Source organism: Lipophrys pholis (assembly GCF_963383615.2).
Source record: "Lipophrys pholis genome assembly, chromosome: 5".
Taxonomy (NCBI): Eukaryota; Metazoa; Chordata; class Actinopteri; order Blenniiformes; family Blenniidae; genus Lipophrys; species Lipophrys pholis.
In genome coordinates this window covers 27,306,718-27,331,015 of record NC_137628.1, presented here as the reverse complement: position 1 = coordinate 27,331,015, position 24,298 = coordinate 27,306,718, and the positions used below count along the sequence as shown (strand labels likewise).

General features: G+C 40.3%; 1 protein-coding gene across 2 annotated transcripts; it reads right to left on the bottom strand.

The window, feature by feature from the left end:
• Window positions 1-539: 539 nt before the first annotated feature.
• On the bottom strand, window positions 540-23,538 carry vav1 (vav guanine nucleotide exchange factor 1). Of its 2 annotated transcripts, none has more exons than XM_080464895.1 (29): window positions 23,394-23,538; window positions 22,959-23,047; window positions 22,618-22,734; window positions 20,530-20,646; window positions 16,329-16,387; window positions 15,752-15,817; window positions 14,690-14,798; window positions 13,186-13,278; window positions 13,027-13,095; window positions 12,835-12,938; window positions 12,571-12,670; window positions 11,221-11,316; window positions 10,925-10,993; window positions 10,682-10,768; window positions 10,497-10,582; window positions 10,281-10,416; window positions 10,051-10,160; window positions 7,227-7,328; window positions 7,040-7,134; window positions 6,939-6,961; window positions 6,788-6,824; window positions 5,626-5,762; window positions 3,851-3,916; window positions 3,600-3,631; window positions 2,875-2,985; window positions 1,637-1,724; window positions 1,338-1,467; window positions 936-1,087; window positions 540-820 (listed from the first exon to the last, which is right to left on the bottom strand). In XM_080464895.1, exons 2-29 carry the CDS (start codon window positions 23,043-23,045, stop codon window positions 767-769), a joined length of 2,532 nt encoding a protein of 843 aa, XP_080321021.1. In that variant the 5' UTR covers window positions 23,046-23,047; window positions 23,394-23,538; the 3' UTR covers window positions 540-766. The 2 variants fall into 2 exon arrangements, with proteins under 2 accessions (XP_080321021.1, XP_080321020.1); XM_080464894.1 differs by having other exon boundaries at window positions 13,186-13,281; window positions 23,394-23,535.
• Between the last annotated feature and the right edge of the window lie 760 nt (window positions 23,539-24,298).

Sequence of the window (24,298 nt, the reverse complement as noted above, 5' to 3'; positions counted from 1 at the left end):
ACGTCGTGCTGTTTACTTACATCTATCTGTCTTTTGTTGAGCGTTGAGGACCTGGTTTGTGGCAGGAAGTTACAGTTAATGCAAAAAAAACCCAAAAAACTCACCTTTAGTGCAAAATGCAATTACTCACCGTGTTGACCCCTTTAAGAGAGACTGTCTTGATAGAGGCTTTTTTACACAAGAGCTCTTCTCTCACCCTCCAATGTGATTTTGAACACATTTTCTTTCTCAGTGTTCCCATTTCGTCATAATTATTTTTTAACATGTCGAGGCCGTTTCTCATCTCGTGGAACCAGACATGATAATACAGCTGTCGTGCTCACAAACTCTTAATGCGAATTATGCTTGGTGCAAAAGTTTGACCGACAGCTCCTGTCTTGAATTTGAAAACTGGGGTTTTAGAAGCGATTGACGACGGCAAACTATGCAGATATTTAAAGACGTATAATTGAATATCGGGTTAGGGATAGCGTTGCGTTTAACGCTCAGCTCAGCTGCGGTTGGTTTCTTTGTTCGTCGATAAGCCAGACACGATCACTTCAGCTGGACACAAGGTTTTATTCACAGTACGACAGCACTCACTAAATCAGAAGTATCAGCGTCTCTCACACACACACACACACACACACACACACACACACACACACACACACACACACACACACACACACACACACACACACACACACACACACACACACACACACACACACACGGGTTATTGTGATCTCACACACAGACTAAAGTCTTCCCCTCAGGAGGAGCATCAGCAGTAGTCGGAGTAATCCTCTTCCACATAGTTGGCTGGAAAGAACCCGACCTGAAGACACCAGAGCGGCACAAGTTAAATGGATCCCTACAAAACAGTACCCCTCACCCCCCTACAAACAAAAAAAAACCTAAACAACAAAGCACACGTCGCATATCGTTCTCACCCGGCCGTACACTTCCCCTTTCCACCAGCCGCTGTGACCCTTCTTGGTGAGGATCTTGATGGTGTCGCCTTCTTGCAGCGACAGCTCGGAGCGGTCCCGGGCCGAGAAGTCGTACCTGGCCCGCGCCACGCCGAAGCTCTTCATGCTGCCACCTGACACACAAGATGTCAATTCAGTTGTTCAATTCGGTTTTATTCATATAGCATCACACGTCTCATGGCACTTTACGTTCACGTGACAAAACCCAGATGATTACACATGACTAAGTACAGACGGGAACGACAAAGTTCAGCAACTTAGAAGGAGTTAACCGTCTGTAATTTTAATATATTTTGTTACTGTAAAAACACAAAAGTAGTACAGATCTCCTTGTTTTAACTCTCACTAGGAAATCCACTGTACCTGGTGTGGTCCTGGGCGTGTTGGGTAAGGCGCTGCTCTGCTCTGGCTGTTTGTACGGCGTCTGCAGCGTGGTGTCCACTTCCTTGAAGTATTCCTTTAAAGAGTTCTTCTGGTAATACTGAATCATCTCCTGATGCAGGACGGCAGCGGGAGGAGAGAGAGAGAGAGACGGAGAGACGGTGAGAAACGTGTGACATTGACGCGGTTGCAAAGTAGGACCTGAGTTACGAGGTGAGTCACAGAAACCACGCTGCAGAATTTGGTTTCATGCGCTCCACGTCTGCGGGGTGAAGACTCACAATTAAACCTTTAAACGCTATCTTGTCGTTGATGCGGTACAGGCCTTCAGCAGACGTGATCTTGATGTGTCTGATGTCCATGTTGAACCTGTGAGAGCAAAGAGTCATGAGGATTGAGCAAGACGTTATATATTAAGGAGAAAGTCGCACAAACGTCGCCAGGCTGATAGATATAAGTGTGGACCATCTACCTTCTAGTAGCCTTAAACGTTGAATGTGGAAGACTGTAGCTCCTCCAGGTCACATGGCTTTGGGACAAACTAGGAGTTTCACTAGTTGACTGATATCATCAGATTTCAAAGATACTGCACGTCGGCCTGCATGTCATCTACCCAACTCGGAAGTGTTCTGAGTAAGTGGGGCATATAATTCCATTCCCAGTTTTGTTGTTGGTTTGCTCGTTTACAAAACCTACATAGCCTTTGGTTCTATTAATTGAAAACAGTAAGGCAACAACTTTACAATTTAACACAAGTTAAGATGGGGTCATTTATTATTTTTTTTGCTTCAAACGAGACTCAAACGAAGCTCTCCCCCAAGTTATCCTTCACCTCTATTTTTTCCCCTAAACCTTCGGCACGGTTACCATCATGATAACTGCAACTACTTACTTATCTGATGGCAGTTTGGCGAAAACTACACTACACACTGAATGGAACTCACCAAAATCTGACAACGGCCATTCGATAAAGAGCTTTTCTATGTCAATTATTTCGAGGCAGAACATTATTCCTTGTGACAGCGTATTTGCCTTCTTTCGAGAGGAATGATGCCTGAGCTCAAACACACCGATCATCACTCAACATAACCAAGTGACCAACACTTCAGTCAGTCGCAGAACAAACTTGGTTAAAAAATGTCCAAGAAATTAAAATATAAATTGCACAGTTAGAGGTACACTTTCTTTTACGTTTCGGCTCCTGTTTTGGAATGTTGTCCACAGTGGGTGTGTCCACCAGCCTTTGGCTTTTTTTTTTTTTTTTGGTAATATTTCTGTTGAATCAGAGAATACAAATAACGATCTTCCCTTCTTAGAGAAGAACTTACAGATTTATTTAGTTCACAATCACATCATCACAAAGTAACTAAACGAATTCTTTTATTCTACAACCACCTTCTTCAGCCAATATTTGCTGCTCTACATGCATTTGTTGTTTCATTACCTTTATATATAAAAATAAAAAAAAACTATCATGTAAATCACAGATGGATAAAACATAGGACAAGTTGATTCTCACTTGAGGCTGATGGCGAAGTCTCCTCCATCTTTCTGCCGCACGAGGAAAGTTCCATCAGAGCGAGACATCAGGAGGTTTTTGGCGGCCGTTCGGTCCATGTTGCCTGCGAACCTTGAATCACAAAGGGGAGTTTTTAGCTTTTGAAGTGACAACGGAAAGACCAAAACTAAATTCCACAACTACCCTTTGAACAGTCGTCTGCTTTGCAGCAAATTTGAAGAGACGATAAAAACAATATAATTACACATAAGAGAGGCAAAATCCCCACATTCTGCTGTTTTCCCCAGATCATACTAATTGAAAAACGAACTGGCCATTGGAAATGTCCCGGTTCAAAATCCCAGTCTTCTGTGGCCAAGAGCTGCAATCAGCTGACATTTCCACCAGATGGTGCCAAAGTATATTTATAAATGGCACGTGGGGCGTTTAATGACAAAATTCAGCCATTTACTTTTTATTTTTTCCAAACTGTGTTAATATTTTTGCACATCACTGCTATCATATCATATAACAGCTGACTAACAATTGAGCTTATTCAAATAATGGATAGTTTATCTCTTAAACCACTGCTAGTTCTCAGTATCTTTTAAGGCGATCTCTTTTACTGTGTCAGTCATGTGGTTGTTTTTTTTTGAGACGAGGTGTAAAACAGGAAGGAATCAGCTTGTCAGGGTTAAAGTGACTTGTTGAGAAAGTGACTCAGCCCACTTCTTCCTGTAACTCACCAGTTGAAGCCGGAAAGGTCCGGGGTTGCCCTCTGCGGAGAGATGAGATCACACAGATGTAAATGTAAAAAACCCTGTGGTTGTGACAACAACGACGCTGCACTTCCTTAACATGACTAATGTTTTTTTTTCTTTTTCTTTCAGTGCAGTAAATGTTCGCTGACAAAAAAAGACGAGTTTGTTAGTTTTACTTTAGATGGAAAAAAAACCCCCCATTAAAAATGCATGTTTTATGACAGAAATGGACTCACGGAGCTGTAGGGCTGAACTTTGTTGGAGGGGAACCAGCCCATTTGACCGACGGTCAGATTTTTTCCCTGAGCGACACATAAAACAGCAAATCAGTCGTTACAGCATAAACAAATCATCCCATCTCACTAACACCAGATCTACCGACAAACAAACTTTAAAACGAGGGATGAAGGGCAGACGATAGCAATCCGGTGATTCACACTTCTGAAACTTTCAAGCAGGGATTAAGTAAGGAAGTTCAGAAAAGCTCTTGGCACAGCTGTGCGACATCAAAAAATTAATCATGAATCACAAATCTGTGCGAATCCTGAGTAATATCTCACTATTACCAGGTAGTCTCAGCTATAACGACGTAATAAAACCACGGATACGCCGGACTGTACTTTGGGAAGTGTCGCAGATTAAAACGCACGGGTGTTTCTCCACACATTTACGACAAAGAGACATTTTGTCACACAAATCGAACATTTTGAATAGATTTAAATGTGATTGGCAGCTTTTGTTGTCACACAAGTCCTGCCTTGTTAAAGACAATCAATTAGTTTGAGATTTAAAGTTAGAAATAAGGAAAATAGATGTAAAAAGTTTACAGCTGCTTTGTTAACATCCGTCAATCTGTTTTCACGCCATTCATCCATCATTCATTGAAACAAAGCCTTGATTTATTCTCCAGTTTTTAGTTGTTGTTGCACCAACACTTTAACTATATAGAGACTTGAATGAGAATTTCTAACATATCTTACTTGCAGTAATATTACCAAGTGTCTCAAATAATTTAAAATGTAACGCTAACAACTGTGATCAATGCCATTAAATGAAAAAAAAGATGAATTCGGCAAAAAGCTGGACAACGTGATGAAATATAATTCATCAGACTGCTACGCTGCCATATTCATTCATTAACATTTAGGTCATTTTTAGTTTTGTCCACAGTAAAATACAAGTGGTACAAATACAATTATTAAAAAAAACATGAATAATGTGGTAGAACATAATTACAACCAAACATGATGTATTCATTTGTGTTCCGGTTTGTTTTCCTTAAACTTTTGTCATTTTCACTTCAATGCATCTATAAACCTCTTTGAGTTGTTCGAATGAAATCAGATGGGAAGTGTAGATCTAACAGATTTTAGCAAGCTGGTCACAAACCAAAAAAATTAAATAAACAAAAAATAAAGGCTGATAACAAGATGTGGTTTGCATGTTTTCACCTGTGCATGTGTTGGTTTTCCCTGCTTTACTCACTCAATCTGAAAACATACGTTTGTAATCAACTGGTATGACGCAGCAAAAGAAATAATGCTGACGTGCTGAATATCTATTTCACATGTGAAATGAGAGTTTTCTGCCGGCCGCTGCCTGAAAGACTCACAAAGCAAAGTGTGCTTTGACGAAGTGATCAGCAGAGTGAGAGAAGACATGCAGTTTTGTTCCCTGACAATTCGCCACAAAACCAGAGCGGATAGCAGCAGCGCCATCAAACACCAGAGAAGCTAAATGGAACCCAGCCAACAGATGTCATTTTATTTTCCGGCTGGAAATCAGTCTGATGAATCACTGCGGGCCGACAGAAGTGCAGGTTTGGCACGAGAGAGCGAGAGAGAGAGGAAGTGGAAGCGAGCGAACGATACGCAGGGAGGAAAATGTTAAAAGAGACCGGAGAAGACAAAAGCATCTCACACCTACACGTTAACCACAGGGATTTTTTTTTACGTCGAGCCTCCTGAGTGCACAGAGTGTGTACACAGGCTCGTACTGCATGTTGTTTTACCTCCCACCAGACCAGGTCCACGCCGGCTCGGGTCAGCTCCACGATGTCTCCCCTGGAGAGCTGAAGCGGCTGGCCGAAGCCAACCGGAGGCGGCGGCAGGCCGAAATAATCCTGGCACACCTCCATCTTTGGAAACCCTGCAAAGGAAAAATAACCCAGGAGATTTGATAAATAGGGAGCTGATTGATTCCCTCACGTCCAGGTAATACGTGGAGAACAATCGTGGTTAAAACTGAAACATCCATCTGCCTCGGCTGCATTATTTCCAACGCATCGAAAAGACAAACTCAAGAACTGGATATTTGGTATTTGGTTACGAGGCAGCGTGCTGCGGATTTGAGCACTTCCTGCTAAAAAAAACAACAACTTTCTGTCTTCATTGATTTAAAATGTCAGCACTAAATCTAGAAATGTCAAGCACATGTACAGACAAATGCCATTTTTATGTCTCTATTCTGTGATTTCACATGGCCAGAGACACCGTGCCGGAGGAACAAAAGCATCTTTGGATTGCGGGATGTGTTTCGCGCCGCCTCGTCTACACAAAATTTGAAGTATATTTTTTTAAACTGTTCCTACATTAATATATGGCACAGTGAAAGAAACAGGGAATTTCATCAACAACCAAAATCTGATATTTCACAGCAGGTATCAGGTAAAGAAGCAATAAGCAATACTCTGAATATTTTAATATCAATTTGAGTGAATAAAAGCATTTGTGTATTTGATGTTAGTGTTTATGCTTTGCGATTTGTTCTTACAAAGAACAGTACTCTTTCTCCTGACCTTAATTGTGACACTAATTGTGACCTTGTAAACAAAAAAAACCAAATTTTCTGGGGTGAATTTAAAAATGATTCATAATTTTGCTGATTTTGTCTCGATTCCTTTATTTTTGTGTTTCCGTCTTCGACTCCGTGGCCACCGGCTATGAAATGATTATGGCCGTCAAATCAAATCATAAAAGAAATGCTAATTTTCTTTTAATAAATTACAATTATTTGTATTTTTCATTCTTACTCGGATTTTGGTCATGTAAAATGTTTTTTGACGTACATGTTCATTAATACATAATCTAGAGCAGTTCACGCAGTTATTTGCAAACAATAAATGACAATAGTTTTGCTGCAGGACTTCATGGAATTCAGCAATAATCTCTTACCAATGCCAGCGGGTCCAGAGGATTTTTTTGTATTGTTCTGGAAGGAGGAAAAACCAAACAACATCAGAAATTCACAAAAAACAAAACTTAGATAAATAGTTTGTCTTAAAAGAGCCCAACATGGACATTTTGTGGGCAGATACTGCCTTACCTTCTTCACTGTAGAAGAATGATCTGTAATATCAGGAAGAAACCATGAGAATCATGCCAACCAGAAAGAAAGAAGTACTTAAACACTGCGTGTATACAGACCTGAGTTCCGTCCACAGGCAGAAACTCTGCCTAAACACTCTTTATGAGCCGCCATTTTACAGCGGGAGCACCGATACCCCTGGAAGAAGATCCCCCTGCAGAGGACGGGAAGGTTTGATCTCCACTTTACTTGGTTAGAAAATGGGAGGCGAGCGAGGAGAAGGAAGAGGGAGTGAGATGAACCTACCTTAACAACATTGAGCAGGCCTTGCAGGACGTGGTTTCCTCGAAGCAGTGCATCTGGAAGTCGTGGCTGTTGGCGGTGGCGTTCTCAGGACAAATGTTGGACCTGCAAACGGCAAAGACGACTTTAGAGACTGAACGTGGAGGGAAACGGGCAGTCACACGGGCAGTCTCGCTTTAAATCTGGGCTACCAAGAGAAGATCGGAAGATCATCAACACCAAAACAAGAGGTCAGAGGGACGACTAGTGTCATGTAGTCTTTAGTGGTTTTCCTATCAACGAGCTGCAGCTCATTCAAAACTCTGCTGCTCCTCACAAACACCAAGAACCTGGACCACATCAACTCGCTTCTCAGGTCTTTTGTTTTTAACCAGCTTCCTGTCATACAAAAAATACATTCTAATGTACATCTCATCTACGAAGCTCCGACTGTTTTAAGAGTCAGAAACAAACATGCAGAAGTTGATCTTACTTTTCATGCACCGAATATTCTCTTTAATATTTCTTCTTATTCGATTTAGAAAAAACAAAAAATGCTTTATAATGTTTTTACTTTTCAATTTTCTCTATTTTTTTTTCACCTTTGCTTTTGTTCATACCGCACTTAGAGTGTCACTTAAATGCGTCATACAAAAAAAGATGCCTTGCCTTGTCTGGCATCATTTTTTGTCCTTCTGGTTTTCGGATAAAAACAATTATATAATGATTAATTTAAATGATGTCTTAAAAGTTTATTATATATTTTGGGCATATATACAATTACAACAGTAATAAGATGAGTTATACGTATTATTCTTATCCCAATAAGTCCAATATTCAACCAAAAAATGATAACCAAGCATTAAACAAAGTGCAATGTGAGAGTTAAGAGAGAACAATCTAGTTCAAACTCTGTGAGTTGGGGGTTTAAACCTCTGATTTACATGATGTGCACTGATGAATACAAATCTCTCCCATGAGGTTAAAATGAGTCTTGGTGTTGAGAGTGAAAGCTAAAATTCATGACTCTTTTCAAAGGTAATTTCAAACGAAATCTGACCCACAACAAATAAATCAAGTGTTATGTGCAACATATAAACAGTAGAAAACTTTGAGCGAAGATTTAGAACCTGAAAGTGACAACAGATACTACAGTTTGTGTATTTATCACATATCTAGTGTAGTGAACTCCACATAACTCTATTATTGTCTCGATTAGACATGGAAATGAATACATTTATTTACTATTAACCATTACCTTCATGCACAAATTGCAGGATGTCTGTATGCTTTCTACAAAGTGGAGCAATTAGAAAACTCAACATGAAACAACAAGTGGTCATACTACTGCATGTCTGTGTATAAATACTCAGTTCTGCTTTTCTTCAGCTGTGAAGTTGTTAGACTTTAGTCACGGTATGATTTGGTGGTCGGAGTTATCTATTTATCTGGCTAATTCTATTATATTTCACCATCAGTCATTATCAAACAGTTTTTTTCTTTTAAATCTAAGAAAAGCAGAGCTTTCACTCCCATGACTAAACTCAAGCTCAGAATGTTTACACACCAGGTGGTACAACTTTGGTCGGATTCCAGATTTCCTGTATTTTCAGATCAGAAGTTATAATTGTCAGCGGCTGATTCACTTTAACTGCTTTAACTGACATTTGTTGGCAGGTGCTAGTTTGACGTTTTCACTTAGAAGGCAGAAGCTCTGAAACCTGAGATGCTCCGCTGTTACATTTATTGATTTCCACTAAAACACCAACTTGAGTTTAAGTAAAGAATTCATCATTGAAAACATGTCCTTTTCTGCTTTTATCACAAATAACACACTGCTGATCAGCCATGGCAGGTTTGAAGTGTTGAGCCCAGTTTTTCATTCTTCTGATGGACACACAGGCAGTGAGAGTGTGTTTGTGTTCAGATTCCTAACTTACTGTAAAAGAGTCATATTATTCAGCTGTTAAACACTTTCACATGGTCTTGTTGGTTTGAAAACATGATATTCAAAGTTTATTGCCCCAAATCCAGCTTCTCCTTGATTTTCCTCCATTTGAATATTTTATCACAGGAGCTACATTCAGAATCTGCTGCGTCTGTGTGAGCTGGACTGGCTCTGCCCACACATGCCCATCTCGGGAAGAGGAGGAAGTACTTCCTCTGGTGGTGCCATGTGCCAGAGCAGAGCTGCTGAGGAGTCAAAGGGAGGGCCTACCTTAACTGGGATTGGCTAAACCCCCGATGACACTATATAGGGTTTGATTTCTGATTGGCTGGTTGGAGCAAGGCACTTTTTAAAACCTGAAACAAGCCAGGGAGAGAGAGGACAGACTGTCTTCACTTCTGGGACGTCATTCCAGGTATGGGGACGATTAGTACTGTTGGAAAACCATGAGAAAGGGAATTTTGCATAATAAGAGCCCTTTGAGAAGTTGAGATTCTTGTATAGAAAATGACTTTAATTAAATAAATATACTGATTCAACTTTGCTACTTAAGCAAAAGTTAAACAAAAGTACAGTTTCTGAAATCTATTTTTCCTCTTAGTTGACACACAATACTTTTTCTGTGTTGGTTGGAGGGTGTTACATGCATGTTTTCAGTCAGAAATGTTTTCTAAATTAAATAAAACAGGCAAGAACTTGGCTGCGATTTCATTTAAAACACCAAGTGTTCCCATTGATGATCTTGAAGACGTCAGTTTCCGCAGCTGCATCATGGAAAAGAGTTGCAATAGGCTGCTTTGATCCGTTTTAACCCTGATTGATCGTCTGTAAAGTTTGAAGGAAGTCAGCAGCTACTTCATGACTCTTGCAGGCTCTGTGTGTACGTGATTGATTACTCACTGAGCCATCTCAAACTGCTCCAGCCATTTCTTCTTCAGCTCTCTAGTTTTGAAGAATAAGTCGTAGCCACACCTCCCAGAGCAGTCCAGCAAGAGGAACAAAAAGGACCACTATTTACACACACAAACACAAACACAAACACACACAAACACAAACACACAATCAGTCTTACGGTTGCGTCATGTACGTATCACCTGCAACGAGTGTTGCTAACATGTGAAGCACGAGACCTTTTTATTGTCCTTCCCTCCCGTGGTTTCATCTCTTATCTGGTAATTCTGCAGTTTAATGATGTCCTTCAGTTCAAAAGTCTCTCCGCTCTTCTTTTTACATATGAACACAGCTTTATCAAAGAGGAACGCATACCTGGCCAACACACAGACACCAAAGTCAAACAACGGCAGCGTAACACACCGAGCACACGCGGAGGCGTGGACGGCACACACCTGTCCTGCTTGGACTTCTTCTCCGAGCTGCAGATCTTCAGCTCCCCGTCGATCTTAGGCCGACCGTAGAGAGCGAGAGACTGAGTCTTGGGGGGGGGGGGGGCAGGAGAGAGAGAGTCGAAATCAACCGCAGGATTAAAAACGTTTTGGGAAGGAACCGAGTCGAATATGAGCCGTGACCTCACCAGGTTTTCTATGGAGAGCTGGAAGGTGGTGATCTGTCTGATGATCTCATTGTCTCGCTTCACCTCGTTCACACACTGTGCCAGGTCCTGACCACACACACACACACACACACACACACACACACACACACACACACACACACACACACACACACACACACACACACACACACACACACACACACACAAAGGGTTAATTATGGTCGATTTGAGTATGTAAACACAACACGTGCGTAAACTCACCCTCATGGCATCCAGAGCTGTTCGGAGGTTCTCCTTGTCCGTTGGGTCAGTGGTGTGTTTCATCAGCTCCTGCAGACACCAACACTCTGGATTAGAAAAAACTCCCCAAACTTGACTTCTAAATTGTGATACAGCAAATGAATTTTGTGTGCGTAAACAGACACACACACACACACACACACACACACACACACACACACACACACACACACACACACACACACACACACACACACACACACACACACACACACACACACACACACACACACACACACACACACACACACCCCTACCTGAAGCAGCAGGGGGTATTTGAGAACTCTCTGCATAGGGACCATGAGCAAATCTCTGAGGGAAAATCGTCCGCTGTTTGCTCTCTTTGAACACTCCTGAGAGAGACAGAGGCAAAGTAAACATCTGCAGTAAACCACATCTGTATTCATGCTTGTTTCAAAAAAGCCTTTTTCTGGCAGTAGTGGCAGGAAGTCATCATATAAAGATCGTTAGAACGTCTGTCACTGTAAATATGATGTTTGTCAATGTGGATACACCAACTTAATCGTTCGCAATGAATTTTATACCAAGGTATTCTTCTTTTTCTTGTCTGATGTGGTTGGTGGTTGGTCACAAGTGCTGTGGGAAGTCTTTCACACTGAACAGACACTTGTTGTTAATGACCTAGATGCATATTTCTCTGAGGCTATTCTAGCTCCGGATCTGTGAACAGCCACCTTGTAGTGTGCTGTGTTTAATACTCCTGGCAGCAAATTAGCTTTTGGACTGCAGGGAAGATATTTAGTAACGTGATGCTGTTTTTCTGGTCCACGGAGCAGTTACATCGCTTTGATCTAAACCTTCAACCCAACCTGATTATTCTCACTCGAAGACACACAGGAAAGTTTATTTTCTTAATTAAACTTGATCAACTTCCTATGAAGTCTAAATGAGGAGTTTGATGTAGAATGTATTGTTGTTTTGTATTTCTGCCCAAAATTAAAATAGTTTTTTGTGTTTTAAAGCATTAAAAACCACTGATGGGAGCTTTGTTTGTTGGATTTTAAATCCTGACAGAAGAGGAAGTGAAGTTTCTTTACTTAAACGTACGTGTAGCATCTAGACTCTGTAAAACACCAGTTCTCTAAAAGTTGTGCCAAATATTCATTTATCCTCGCGGGATCAGGCCAGCTGTGGAAACCTGAGAAGATTCAAAAGGCTATATTTACTGTGTATTGGCATATGTGTGCCTACACTCTGACCGAGAGGCATGTCACAATACACCACAACATGTTTAGACTTCTTTAATTTCTGCCTTAACAAAACAAAGCACTCATGCAGGGAGACAAAGTCAAATGTGCTAATTTAGCACTGAAGATAGGTGTAAATTAAAAAGTCGTAAAAATATCAGATATTTTCCCAAAGACAAGCTTAAATGGAGATAAGTTACTTTTATTTACCATCTGGGAACGGTGACATTGCCATGACCTAATTCTGTACAGATCTGCAGGATCTGAGCTGCAGACATCACCAACCACACAAACAAGCTTCTCAAGGACTTTAGAGAAAAGTCTGATTTATGTGTGTGACGTCCCAGGTAACCTGCATGTTAATTATCATTTTTTTTGTGTGAAATGGGCTTTTCTGACCTCGAGCTTCATCTTGATGTCTTCCTTCAAATTTGAAAGGTAGTCCAGGTGTTTTGTGGCAGTTTCAACTTGACTACAGTAGTGGCCGTACAGTAAGAGTCTGGAAGGAGACAAAACACACGTTACAAACAGGCACAACGTGAGTAGTGCTTTTATGTTTGTGTGTGTGTGTGTGTGTGTGTGTGTGTGTGTGTGTGTGTGTGTGTGTGTGTGTGTGTGTGTGTGTGTGTGTGTGTGTGTGTGCGTGTGTGTGTGTGTCTGCACCTCTCTTTATAGCTCAAAAACACTTGGTGAAGATTCTTTGCTCCGTGATTCAAGATGGAGCTCCGAAGTTCCTCCAGCAGGTTTTGATGGGTGTTTGCTAACTCCTGCAAACACACACACACACGTGCACAAAACAGAGTCGTACATGAAACTGGGTCAGGGAGCAGGAACGCAGACGATCACCTCATTTACCTGTATGTTGATGAAGATGCTTTCAATGTCTTGAGGCTTGAGAAACTTTGCAAGCGGCTTCATAAAGTGCTGCACACAAGAGAGTGGGGGTGACGATCAAGCTTGTGTGTGATGGTATATATGTGTGTGTGAGAACATGTGGATTCTGCATCATCACACCTGGAATATAGATTCCAGTGTACTGGAGTACTTTTCCTCTGTCTGCCTGATCTCCTGCAGGCAGCACTCCCGTTTGTCTACGCCACATTTCTGCTGCTGCACGAACACAAAGACAAACAAACAAAACAAATATCCAAGTCAAAGCCAGAGCCTGCTGTGTTTTTATAAAATATAAGCCCATTAATAAAGACACAATTTATTGTGGTAACACTTGTATCTTGCAGTTGAACATAGATCTCAGGGCATTTTCGTTTGTTTCGACCGTTTAATAAAACTTTCTTTTGCCGTATAATCATGAAAATATATCCAGTTTACTGAAGAATTGCCCTTAGGTAAGAAAGTAAGTGTGGTTGTTTTCCTTTTACTTATTGTGACTCAGTCCAAAGATAAAAGATGGATGAATTAATAGCTTTTTTCCTCAATGGGGTCAAATGCAACCAGTTTAAAAATAAATTAAAGGTCCAGTGATGCATAAATATAATAAAACAAAAAAGTCAGCTCCAAAGAAATGGGTATTTTGCTTTAGCACTACCTTGCTTGTCTCTCATGTCGGATTATTTACACCACCTCTATTGGAGTATGTTGTAAATAGACATTTTTTTTGTTGATTGTGTATTGGAGTGACTTTTACACATGATGCCTTCCCTGGATGTCGCCGCTATCTGATGTCTGAAGTTATCTGTCATCACTAAAGATCTTCCCGCTCTGTGGTATGGGTCAGGGATTTTCAATTTGAGGAGTCATGACACTCACAAAGTGGTAACGTAATCCGTGAGATCGTCAGATTGTTAAAAGGGCAGATAAGAGGGAAAGAAAAATATTTTTTGGAACATCTTTGTTTTTTTTTAATTCTTTGAAGTTACAACATAAAATCATTTTAAGGTAATCCAAAAAACAATATCACACGTCACGTGAAGTGATTGCATATGGTATATTTATATGTGTAAGTCGTTCTATTTCAAGAGGATTTAAATCAGAATAGTTGAGGAAAAAATGATAAACTGATTTTGTTTTTTACATTTCTGAGAGCTGCAAAGTCAGTTACCAAAGGTCGCTCTTAAAAAAAGCTCGTAACACAACATGAGGACATCTTAGGCCAGTTTTTTTATACCAAATGGTGTTGTGCTCCTTTTCCACTTGAGATACAATGACTTGACCCCGTCCCAGGTTTTTTGGTACACAGTCCCCAACTCTACCACACCTGTGTTTTTAACGTCATGCACGAGCAGAGTAGTTTCCTCTACAAAAAAAACAAAACAAAAAACCCCCCAGCCTTTCTGCTTGGTAAATCTTTCTCCATAACAAGAGAGCACCAAAGAGGAACAACAAGCATCCAACACTGGGAACAGACGATGGTGTTCAGATTCGTTTATTTTACATTTCAATCAAATCAAGTTCATGATAAATGAGGAGATTGATTTCAACACCAAATGAATTTGCTTTGATGAGGTACGGTCCATAAAGAGGACAAGTTTTTTTTTTTCTAATTTCTTTAAACACTCACACTTTCAGGGGGCTCGTCTGTCCTCATCAGGTCTTCATAGATCTCGTCTCCTTCGTTCTCTTCGTCCTCCACAAAGTCGTACAAGTCGTCATCCTCATCCACCGTGTCACTGACACAAAGCACAAACACACGTACACCATAATCCGTTATCATCTTCATCTTCCCACGGTCTCATCATGTATCTACAGTAACCACCGCTGTCTCAGTCAGCAGCCACAAAGCCGACATCTACAAAAACACAATAAATTGCTTTTCCATCAGAAGCACTTAATCACCATCCAACAGTCTAATGTCACTGAATTGCATCATATCTAAGGTTTTATAGAACTAATGTATGTGCTGTACACGCTGTGTTCAAATGAACAATTTCTACTTAATTCAGCACCTGCTTGAAAGCAAAAACAACCTCTTTTTTTCAAACATAATTGTAAACTGATTCAGCTCGTAACTTGATTGAAAGAACAATAATTTAGATAATAACTATTGAAGCTGGAGCTCAGATGCTGGAGCAGGTCGTCATGGCAGCCGCTGCCTGTTGAGGCTGTCAGAGACGGAATGATCTCGTCCTGAATGACACTCAAAAGGTAAAATGTGCCTTAAAAGAACTTTTGTTCACATACATTGGAGGTTTTTCTATGTTTCTTTGGAACAGGGGTGCGTGTGAAACTTTCTGTTGGTTTCCAATCAAAAATGTCCAGAGTATATTTGAAACGTTGGGTGGGTTTAGATTCCTGTAATCTGTGGGTGGCAACAAATTTTGTGGCCTGATTACTGCTCATGTGTGAATTCAGCTCAAAGGTCAAAACGTTAGTGTGATGCTGCTTTTTTCTTTTTTTTTTCTGATTACTTAAAATTAAGACACTTCATTCTCCTCAATTTTTGGTTTCTACACACAGGATCACTTCACCACTACTAAATCATGTTGAAATTTGTCTTATTGACACAGAAGACAGTCAAATTTTAGTGGCAATAGTCGAAAAAAACAAACATATTTTTGGTAACTGTTCTCTTCCTCTACTTCCTCAACACTATTATTGTGACATTACACCAGTAAAGGCTTACTCTATCTGGTCCGACAGGCCGCTGTAGATCTCATCATCAGCAGTGCATGCTTCCAAAGGAAAAGGCCTGCAGGAGGGGAAGTAGATTACATTATGAAGTTAGAATAAAATTGACTCTTTGATGAAGTAATAATAAAATGGACACCTGTGTTGAAACTTTATTACTGCAGCGGAACAATGCTAACATGCAACAGTCTTTTGCATTATTATATAAACAATTTCTAAGTGTCACGGTCATCAGATGTCAAGAAATGAACAATATTCACACAACTGTAGTCCAGGTTACAACTCAGTGGAATAAAAACAAATATTCACAGTAAATAACTTCCCTAGTCACACAGGACCATTTGATTAAAGGTGGATGGTTGTGATTAAACATGTGTTCAGTTTTCACATTTATATCACATGTCACATTTATCCGTCGTATTTCAGTGCATTTTCACTGTAAGATAAAGCGTGAAACATGCAGCTGCAGTCTGAGTGCGAAAACTGTGTTTGACTATCAAATCTTGGCATCTGTTGATAATTACTGCACTGTAAATAAAACGTCTCAATTATAAAAGCAGGCTGTGACTTACTGAAATCCTTTTTGCACAGCAATGGGTGTTTGAGAGAGGATGGACAAAGTGTCAATAACCTGTGAAAACACGGCACATGGTTAATAAAATATAGAGAGAGGGAAAGAAAGAGAGGTGGGGATGAGTGAAAAAGATAATGAAAGTCTTTAAGAGGCATGGTTCATGGGTAAAGCAAGTTTAAATGATAAAAGCCATGACACGAAATCAACATTGCTTACTTGCAAAGACCATAAAACCAATAAAATGTCTTTTAAAGTTTAATAAGTTAGTATTTTGAATTTAACTCTAAATGTGAGGGGAGGCCATTAAGGAGAAGATAGACTTGTTGTGATGTCAGATGTTTTGTCAGTGCGGGTTTACATTCTCCAGAGATGTGAAAGTGGATTTAGAAAAATCTAACCTTGATGAAATGAGGCTATGAATAATTACTTATCGCTCTGGCTGAGTTTCAAGTTAGATGCTTTTAAGTTATGCTCACGCAAAACAAAAGCTTCATCTCAGACGCTGGACTTCATTATATTTTTCACAATATTGTTGGGATCCATAAGCAAAGCAGAGCTTTTCTTCTGTTGGTTCACAGCTTTTCTTTATGTCGAGTCTGCAGCTCGTGGTTCAGTTTTGCCGACCACTTTTTTCAATGTATCCTGATTTCTTCTTAAAAATGCTGGGAAAAGGCATTCCTCAGACCCCCAGATTTTTCAATTCTCGGGTGCCACCAATTTCAAATCTTTGCAGCCACTTTCCTAAAACTGAGCGTTGGTTGGTAGTAAAGATAGAATGAAGGTAATTCCAAGCACATTTGGAAAAAAGTCTAATTGCTCTTTAATACATTTAATAAAGTTCATTTTAAGGCAGAAAATATCACATACATTCATGTAAATTTAATTTAGAGGCTTAACAATAGTTTCCCCCCCCCCATTATATTTTCAGCCCCGAGTCTTGTGGATCATTATTTTACTGGTTCAGTGAGTTAAAAAAAAAAGGAAAAAGTTCTGCCCTTTGAATAAATAAAGCTGCCCTTCCCGGCTCTAGGGTCATGTGCAGATAAAAATGAGGAAAGGATACCAAACTACAAAAAACCAGGCTGAGATTTGTTCCTCGACTGACTTCAGTGTCTCTCCTTTCTGGCCTCGCTGAGATTAAACCTGAATGTCACAGAAAATTGTTAAACATCTCTCCGTATGAAGACCGAGCCTCCCACAGCATCTTGCTGCTGCAGGATGATAATGGAGGATGTTTCTGACGTGTCTGCTGCCCTTCAAGATTGACATGTCTGAATTAAACGTGGAAACGTGGTCTGTGTCGTGTTAATGTGAAAGCACAAGTGAAGACGGTGAACGTCACCGGCTGACGAGGACGAAGAACTCTGCTTTCTTTCATTTGTTTGTGCTGAGCTGAATGTACTTTTAAGCATATTGTTGTATGTTTTTGATAGAATTTAAAAACGGAATAACATCACAGGAGATAGGAGAAATATTCACAAGAGCGATAATATGATGAGAGGAAACCAGTAAGAGATTTCGTGAGAGATGCAATCAGAAACAAACTCCAAACAAAACTGATTCTGCTTTCTGATTACAAAGTGTATCAGCAAGCTTAAATGTTTCTGTATTTGGACTGTTTTTAATGTTTCAGCAGCAGCTAAATCTAGGGGTCAGGGCTTTGCGAGCATCATTTTTTTTTAAATTTGCAATAATGAAGAAAAATTTAAAGTTAAATGACGATTATTCAAAAACGGCTTTGAAAAGACCCGCAATCAATCAATGATGAATTTTAATGACAAAGAAACATTTCATCAATTTAGTTTCATGAGTTCTGAAGGTGTTCAGCTTAATTTCGCTTCTCTCCAAAAAACATTTGACCCCCCCCCACCACCTCTCTCGAGAGTTTTCCCTCACAGCTAGGTGGTGCAGCGCTTCTCTTTCAGCGAGTAAAAATAAAAGGAAAAAAAACAAGTTCAAGGGTCTCTCCGTGTACTCCCGGAGACAGAAATCAGATATTCTGAGTAAGAAGTGTGTCTCCGCTGGACTTTTCTGGCGGATTTCTGCTTTCATTAGCGACAGAAAAAGGAGGAGAGACGAAACGAGAAGTGAAAGTCTGTGGGAGAAGTTCTGAGAGAGAGGGAAAAAAAAGAAAAATGAATGAAGATTTGAATGAAGTAATTTACATCCAACTGCAGTCTTAGAACCGGCGCCTCCTTCAATGGGACTTTAAAAGAAAAACACTTATTAGCTTACTGGGGCAGAGTTAAGACGAGGAGATCAAACCCTCTTTCAAACTTGACGGAGCGGTTTTGATCTTCTCATCTGCATCTCCGCCCGAAATGAGCCCGAGTGCCGACGTCCACAAGCTGTTAGCAGCTCCACCAAAGAGACATTCCTCCCTGAAACAACCCAACCTTTGTCGCAGGTACTAAAAGGAAAACACGACGTCGTCGAAAAGAATTTCGCTTCCTGTCCTCTCCTTAAACATTCACCCTGCTGGATTCAAAACACCCAGTGAGTAGTCAAAAAACCAAAACACTGAATTCACTTAGTTGCAAAAAGCTAAACACAACTATCAAGCTGAGGTAAAAGACATTCGACCAGTCCATCACACACACTCAAAGTGACACCCGGGGGCAATTTAGGGTCACTGAAGTCGCCTCTCCAGTATTTTACTGTCGGTGGTTGTCGACGAGTAAATATAAATCCAAAAGCTGAACTTCAGTGAATTGAGTTAAGGTGAAATGAAAAATGTGAACCTAAATGCAAATTATTCAATTTTATGTAAAGCCAAGCAAAGTAGTGCAGCATATTTAAGAGTGAATATGTTGTTCGGGGGTGTAGTGGGAACTGTGGGAATATCACTGGCTGGAGTCTGGACTTTCTCTGATTTCCTCTTAAAGTCCAAATACATGTCTTTGAGGTTGAATAGTCACTAAAACCAAATAAATTTTAACATCATGGCAGCAGTGAATCGCATTTCATATAATATGAAAGTGAGGTGTCATAGAAAACAGAAAGTACCACACTGGATAATATTTAACTGAAACCACTATGAACTTTTCAGCTCTGCTCTGAATATAGAGGTGACCACACCATATGGGGGGGCGGCAAAGAAACACTGTCATAATGCTGATTATGCACTTAGATTGAATATGTAATATTAATGATAATAGTAACAATAATAATAATAATAATAATAATAATAATAATAATAATAATAATAATAATAATAATTATTATTATTATTATTATAATAATACATTTGATTTGTATTGCACTTTACATTCGTAAATCTCAAAGTGCTAAAAACAACAATTTAAGCAAAATACAGTGAGAATCCAGCAAACTCAATTACAGCATATACTTTTACATTGATTTCTAATAGGAAACTATAAAATATGCAGCAACCGTTTTGTACCATTTGCCTGTCGGGTCATTTGAATGAAGTGATCTTATATGCGTAGCATTACTAGCGATTTAATTCAGCCTTATGAGCTGAATGTCTCTGCCTTTCACGTGAACTTTATTGAACCAAAAGCTGGTGTCCTTTTCAGGTGAGTGGCTGAAAGCAGTAAAAATAAAAATAGAAGCACAGAGACTATTCTTGAAAACATACATAAACAAAAACTACATGGGGAAATGCTGCAAAAAAGATCCCACAGTTTCAGCTCAAACTTGCACACACGCACGCACTAAATTACTGCGCTGCACAGAAAGTGAAAGAGCTGCGAGACACTGGGCCACTTCACATTTAGAGAATCAGCAACCGGCTTCCTGTCTTTGCGGGTGTTTGCAAGCTGCAAACAGGAGCTGGATCTCGCGTTTCTGCTTATAGCCATAATGGTTGAGCCATGAATGCATGAACTATTTATCATCATTATTTTTTGCATTGAATCTGCAGCAATAACAAGTGACAATCATAAAGGCTAGTGAAACAACAAGCAGATGGTGTGCAGCCCACAGAGGTCTGATCCCACCCCCATGGAGTAATTTCAGGGACTAAATCCACAGGAAAAATAACCGGTGAGTTTCTCCAAGATGCTGTGAAATCCACCTGCTGAGTGCCTTTATAAAAAAATAAAATAAAAAAAACCCTGACAGTGAGTTTTAGCTGCAGAACTCTTACTGATTTAAAGCCAAAGTGCGCTCACATTTGACACATTCTGCCTTTATATTTTCTGACGGACACGCAGACATTCGTGGTGAGACGGTACCTTTCCAAAGTCTCGAACATCAAACAGGTCGAAGGCTTCGAACAGTTCGTTCTTCCTCAGTTGAAACTTCTCGTGACACACTCCCAAGAACGTCCGGATATTTTTCAGGCACAGGAACTAAAAACAAAAAACACAGAATTCCGGGCGTTGCTGAAGTTGCTCGACTTTAAATTCAGCTTGTTTATTTCGCGATAACCCCTTCTACTCGTGCGCAGAATCACTAAACCTCTTCAAATTATTATACCTTCAATCATCATTTTGATGCAGCCATCTTAGTAGTAGTACTTACAGTTGTTATTCTCGTGTGTTTTCATTTTGCAACATCAATCAACAGTCCAAGCAAAACACACTTTGTGGTAAATGAATACAAATAATCAGAAGATTCATCAGTCAGTACAAGATCTAAAGTATTCACAGCCTTTTTAAAATGGATTTAAATTTCATGGGTTAATTAAAGAAATACAAAAAGCTACACAACATGAAGATTCAAGCACATTGGCGGTTTAACTCCAGCATGAGCAGAAAAAAAGGAAGCTGAACAAACCACCTTCGACTATAACACAGGTATTATATACAGACGGACTGACGATCAGTTTAGTCCCACAAACTGAATTTAACACCAACCTCACGTCTCTAAAACGTCTTTCTTTAATAAAACATGTGGAAATATGATAATGTCTGTCTTATTTCTCATTACCTGTGTTTGAGCGATTTCAAGTTTCCAAACAAGCTAAGTGTGACTTCTACATTGCATTGGGATCAAATAAACAATTTTCTGATGTCGTGTCACGGAGCACGGTTTTATGGGGTGACCCTTAAAATCAGATTTCAGAGCAACATTTCCTCATCAATAGATAAATGTGAATCATTTGTTTGCAGATGCATTGCTCTGCACATTGGAACACAAACCACTGTCTGTGAAGGGAGAGTTTAAATGATGGATAAAATATACTGTACAGAGTTGTACAAATTCAACGTGAATGCTGGACAGTCAGCAAGAGCAGCAGAGAGCCGAAATGAAGACAAAGAGGGGTTCAGAGAGCATCAGGCATAAACACCGAAGAGACCACTTGTGCCTCACAAAACACCCTGATTCAGCAGCGCTCTCTGTCTCCCTCGGACCTTTTCAGTCTGTCTGCTCAGCAGTGGGAAAAGAGGAAGTCTAATTTGAGAAAAGAGGAAATATTTAGTTCTGACCGATACTGCTTGCACACGCCACATCACTCCGCCGGGAGCTCGACTCAACTCCGAGTCATACTTTTCAGCAGTAACTCAGAATGGAGTAACCCTCATTGCGAGAGCACGGGGAAGATCCTCGGCTTATGTAGTGTCATGATGTGTGTGTGTGTGTGTGTGTGTGAACACACCAGAGTGGACTCTCGTCTTGCATTAATCTGTAGGGTTTCCCAAAGTGGTTTCCCACTTTTAAATACACACATTAAAGTAAATCCACCCTATCCGCATCTGGTTAAAACATCTGGGATACCTTATGTAATCTGTACAAACAAATAAAACCTGAATTTTGCTGTTTGAGTCGAAGGGGTACACATCAAGCCTCTTTCCTTTGGGAGTAGCTGTCAAGAAAAACTCTGGTAAGTTATTCCTGATCGCCAAAAACACAAACTGTCAAAATATTCCAACAACATAACAAAAGAAGGAAAGAAGACATCACTGACTAACATCAGTTATAGTTTTAATTTGTCAAATATGTTTGCAGATGGAGACAAACTCAACCGGTTTGTCTTATTTGATGATTCGGTCAGATGATCATGCGTCAGTCATTAAGGTCTGTTGCTAAAAACGTCACTTTAGTTATTAATTTACGTTAATAAATTTGATTGAACGTCACTTAAAATCTCCCAAACAGCAAATTCAGGTGATAAGAGTTGGTGTATTTCATGACTGCAGATATCGACTGTTACGTCCATATCTATTCTAACGTCATTCCATCGCGGTCAATCTGGTTAATCCCGGATGTGGACTGATTTAGATTAGAGCATTTTCCTATCGGGCAGCCACAAAGGCTTCAGCCATGCACGGCTGGTTGTTATGGAAACAACCGACCAACAATGAATGTGAATGTCTTACCTGGGACATCTGTGGCCGTAGGTTGATCTCCCGCAGGTTGACAGCCTGAGGCAGCAGGTTGTTGAGCAACTGGCAGAGCAGCACGCCGTCTCTCAGAGCCTGAGCCAGGTCACACACCTGCACCAGGTGCACACACACACACACACACACACACACACACACACACACACACACACACACACACACACACACACACACACACACACACACACACACACACACACACACACAAAATTAAACACCAAACTATCGGGACGGCATGAGTGCAGGTGTGTGTGTGTGTGTGTGTGTGTGTGTGTGTGTGTGTGTGTGTGTGTGTGTGTTTGACACAGCTTATTTACCTGGGCGCCCTCCCATGTGACCCGGTGATTTTCTGGGAGAACTCGGCAATCAATTAACCAGATCGCACACTGTCGCCACAACTCCATCTCTGATAGATAGATAGATAGATAGATAGATAGATAGATAGATAGATAGATAGATAGATAGATAGATAGATAGATAGATAGATAGATAGATAGATAGATAGATAGATAGATAGATAGATAGATAGATAGATAGATAGATAGATAGATAGATAGAAGTAGGTCACTTTCTCTATTGACAGGATCATGGCAGAGTTCAATCACACCTGCAGGGCCTCACAGTGAACAGTGAGCAGACACATTGTCTCGCAGTACAATATTTTTTTTTACATCCAGTGCAGAAAAATCCACTCCTGTATCAGAAAAGTTCCCGTTTATAACTGTAAGTGAAATATTGCAATCTTATATTACCGTAAGTCGTTCCTCCTGGCAGTTGTGTGCCTCCGTTCTCAACGTTCGCCTCCCCGTCTTCTTTTCAACGTCTCATTTTCAGACTTGGGCGCTCTTGTTCTTGCCTTTCTTCCGTAGTGGGTGTTCTGCAACGCTGCAGTGTGCTGAAGGCTTTTAACTTCATCTGCCGCAACTTCCTTTTTCCTCTGACGCACCATCGCACACACACACACACACACACACACACACACACACACACACACACACACACACACACACACACACACACACACACACACACACACACACACACACACACACACACACACACACACACACACACACACACACACACACACACACACACACACACACAGAAAATGCAGATACTGACACTACAGGTTCAGGAAGAGAGTTCGGCCTGCGTGTGAAACCACTGTGCATTTTCTTGTAAAATTGCAAAGATAAACCCCAAAACTATTTAAATAGCTCAAGACAATGCACAGTTTAATAAGTCTGTGCATGCTTCTAATGGAGTCATTGTCGTTTTCTGATATTTCGTCCAATTTTGTGTGTCTAAACTGCTGCATGAAACATTAGACACACAGAATAAGGCTGTTACAGTATCTTATGGAGGAATGCAAAATTAAAACAATCTATTTATGTAGCATAGGTCATAAATAATTTGTGAACTTTCAAACCTGTAGAGAGACAGACCGCCACGATGTCAGTCAGAGAAAAATCCTTGTGCTGTACAATGAATAATGAAACAGTAGCTCAGGCGCTCTGACAACCACCCGGGGGTGATGTTACTGGGATGTGGGCACAGCCGAGGATTCCTGCAATCAGAGCTCATTCAGACGTAACATCTCAAGCAAAAACTTTACGGGTTTTTATTTATTTTTTATTTCGCTTTGCTTTAGGGA

Excerpts from the sequence above, each read along its gene's own strand:
- vav1 (XM_080464894.1), bottom strand. The coding sequence starts at position 23,045 with ATGGAGTTGTGGCGACAGTGTGCGATCTGGTTAATTGATTGCCGAGTT. Across the intron at positions 20,647-22,617 it reads TACGGCCACAGATGTCCCAG|TTCCTGTGCCTGAAAAATAT; the intron begins GTAAGACATTCA and ends TTTTGTTTTTAG. Across the intron at positions 10,769-10,924 it reads CAGCTCTGGATGCCATGAGG|GACCTGGCACAGTGTGTGAA; the intron begins GTGAGTTTACGC and ends GTGTGTGGTCAG.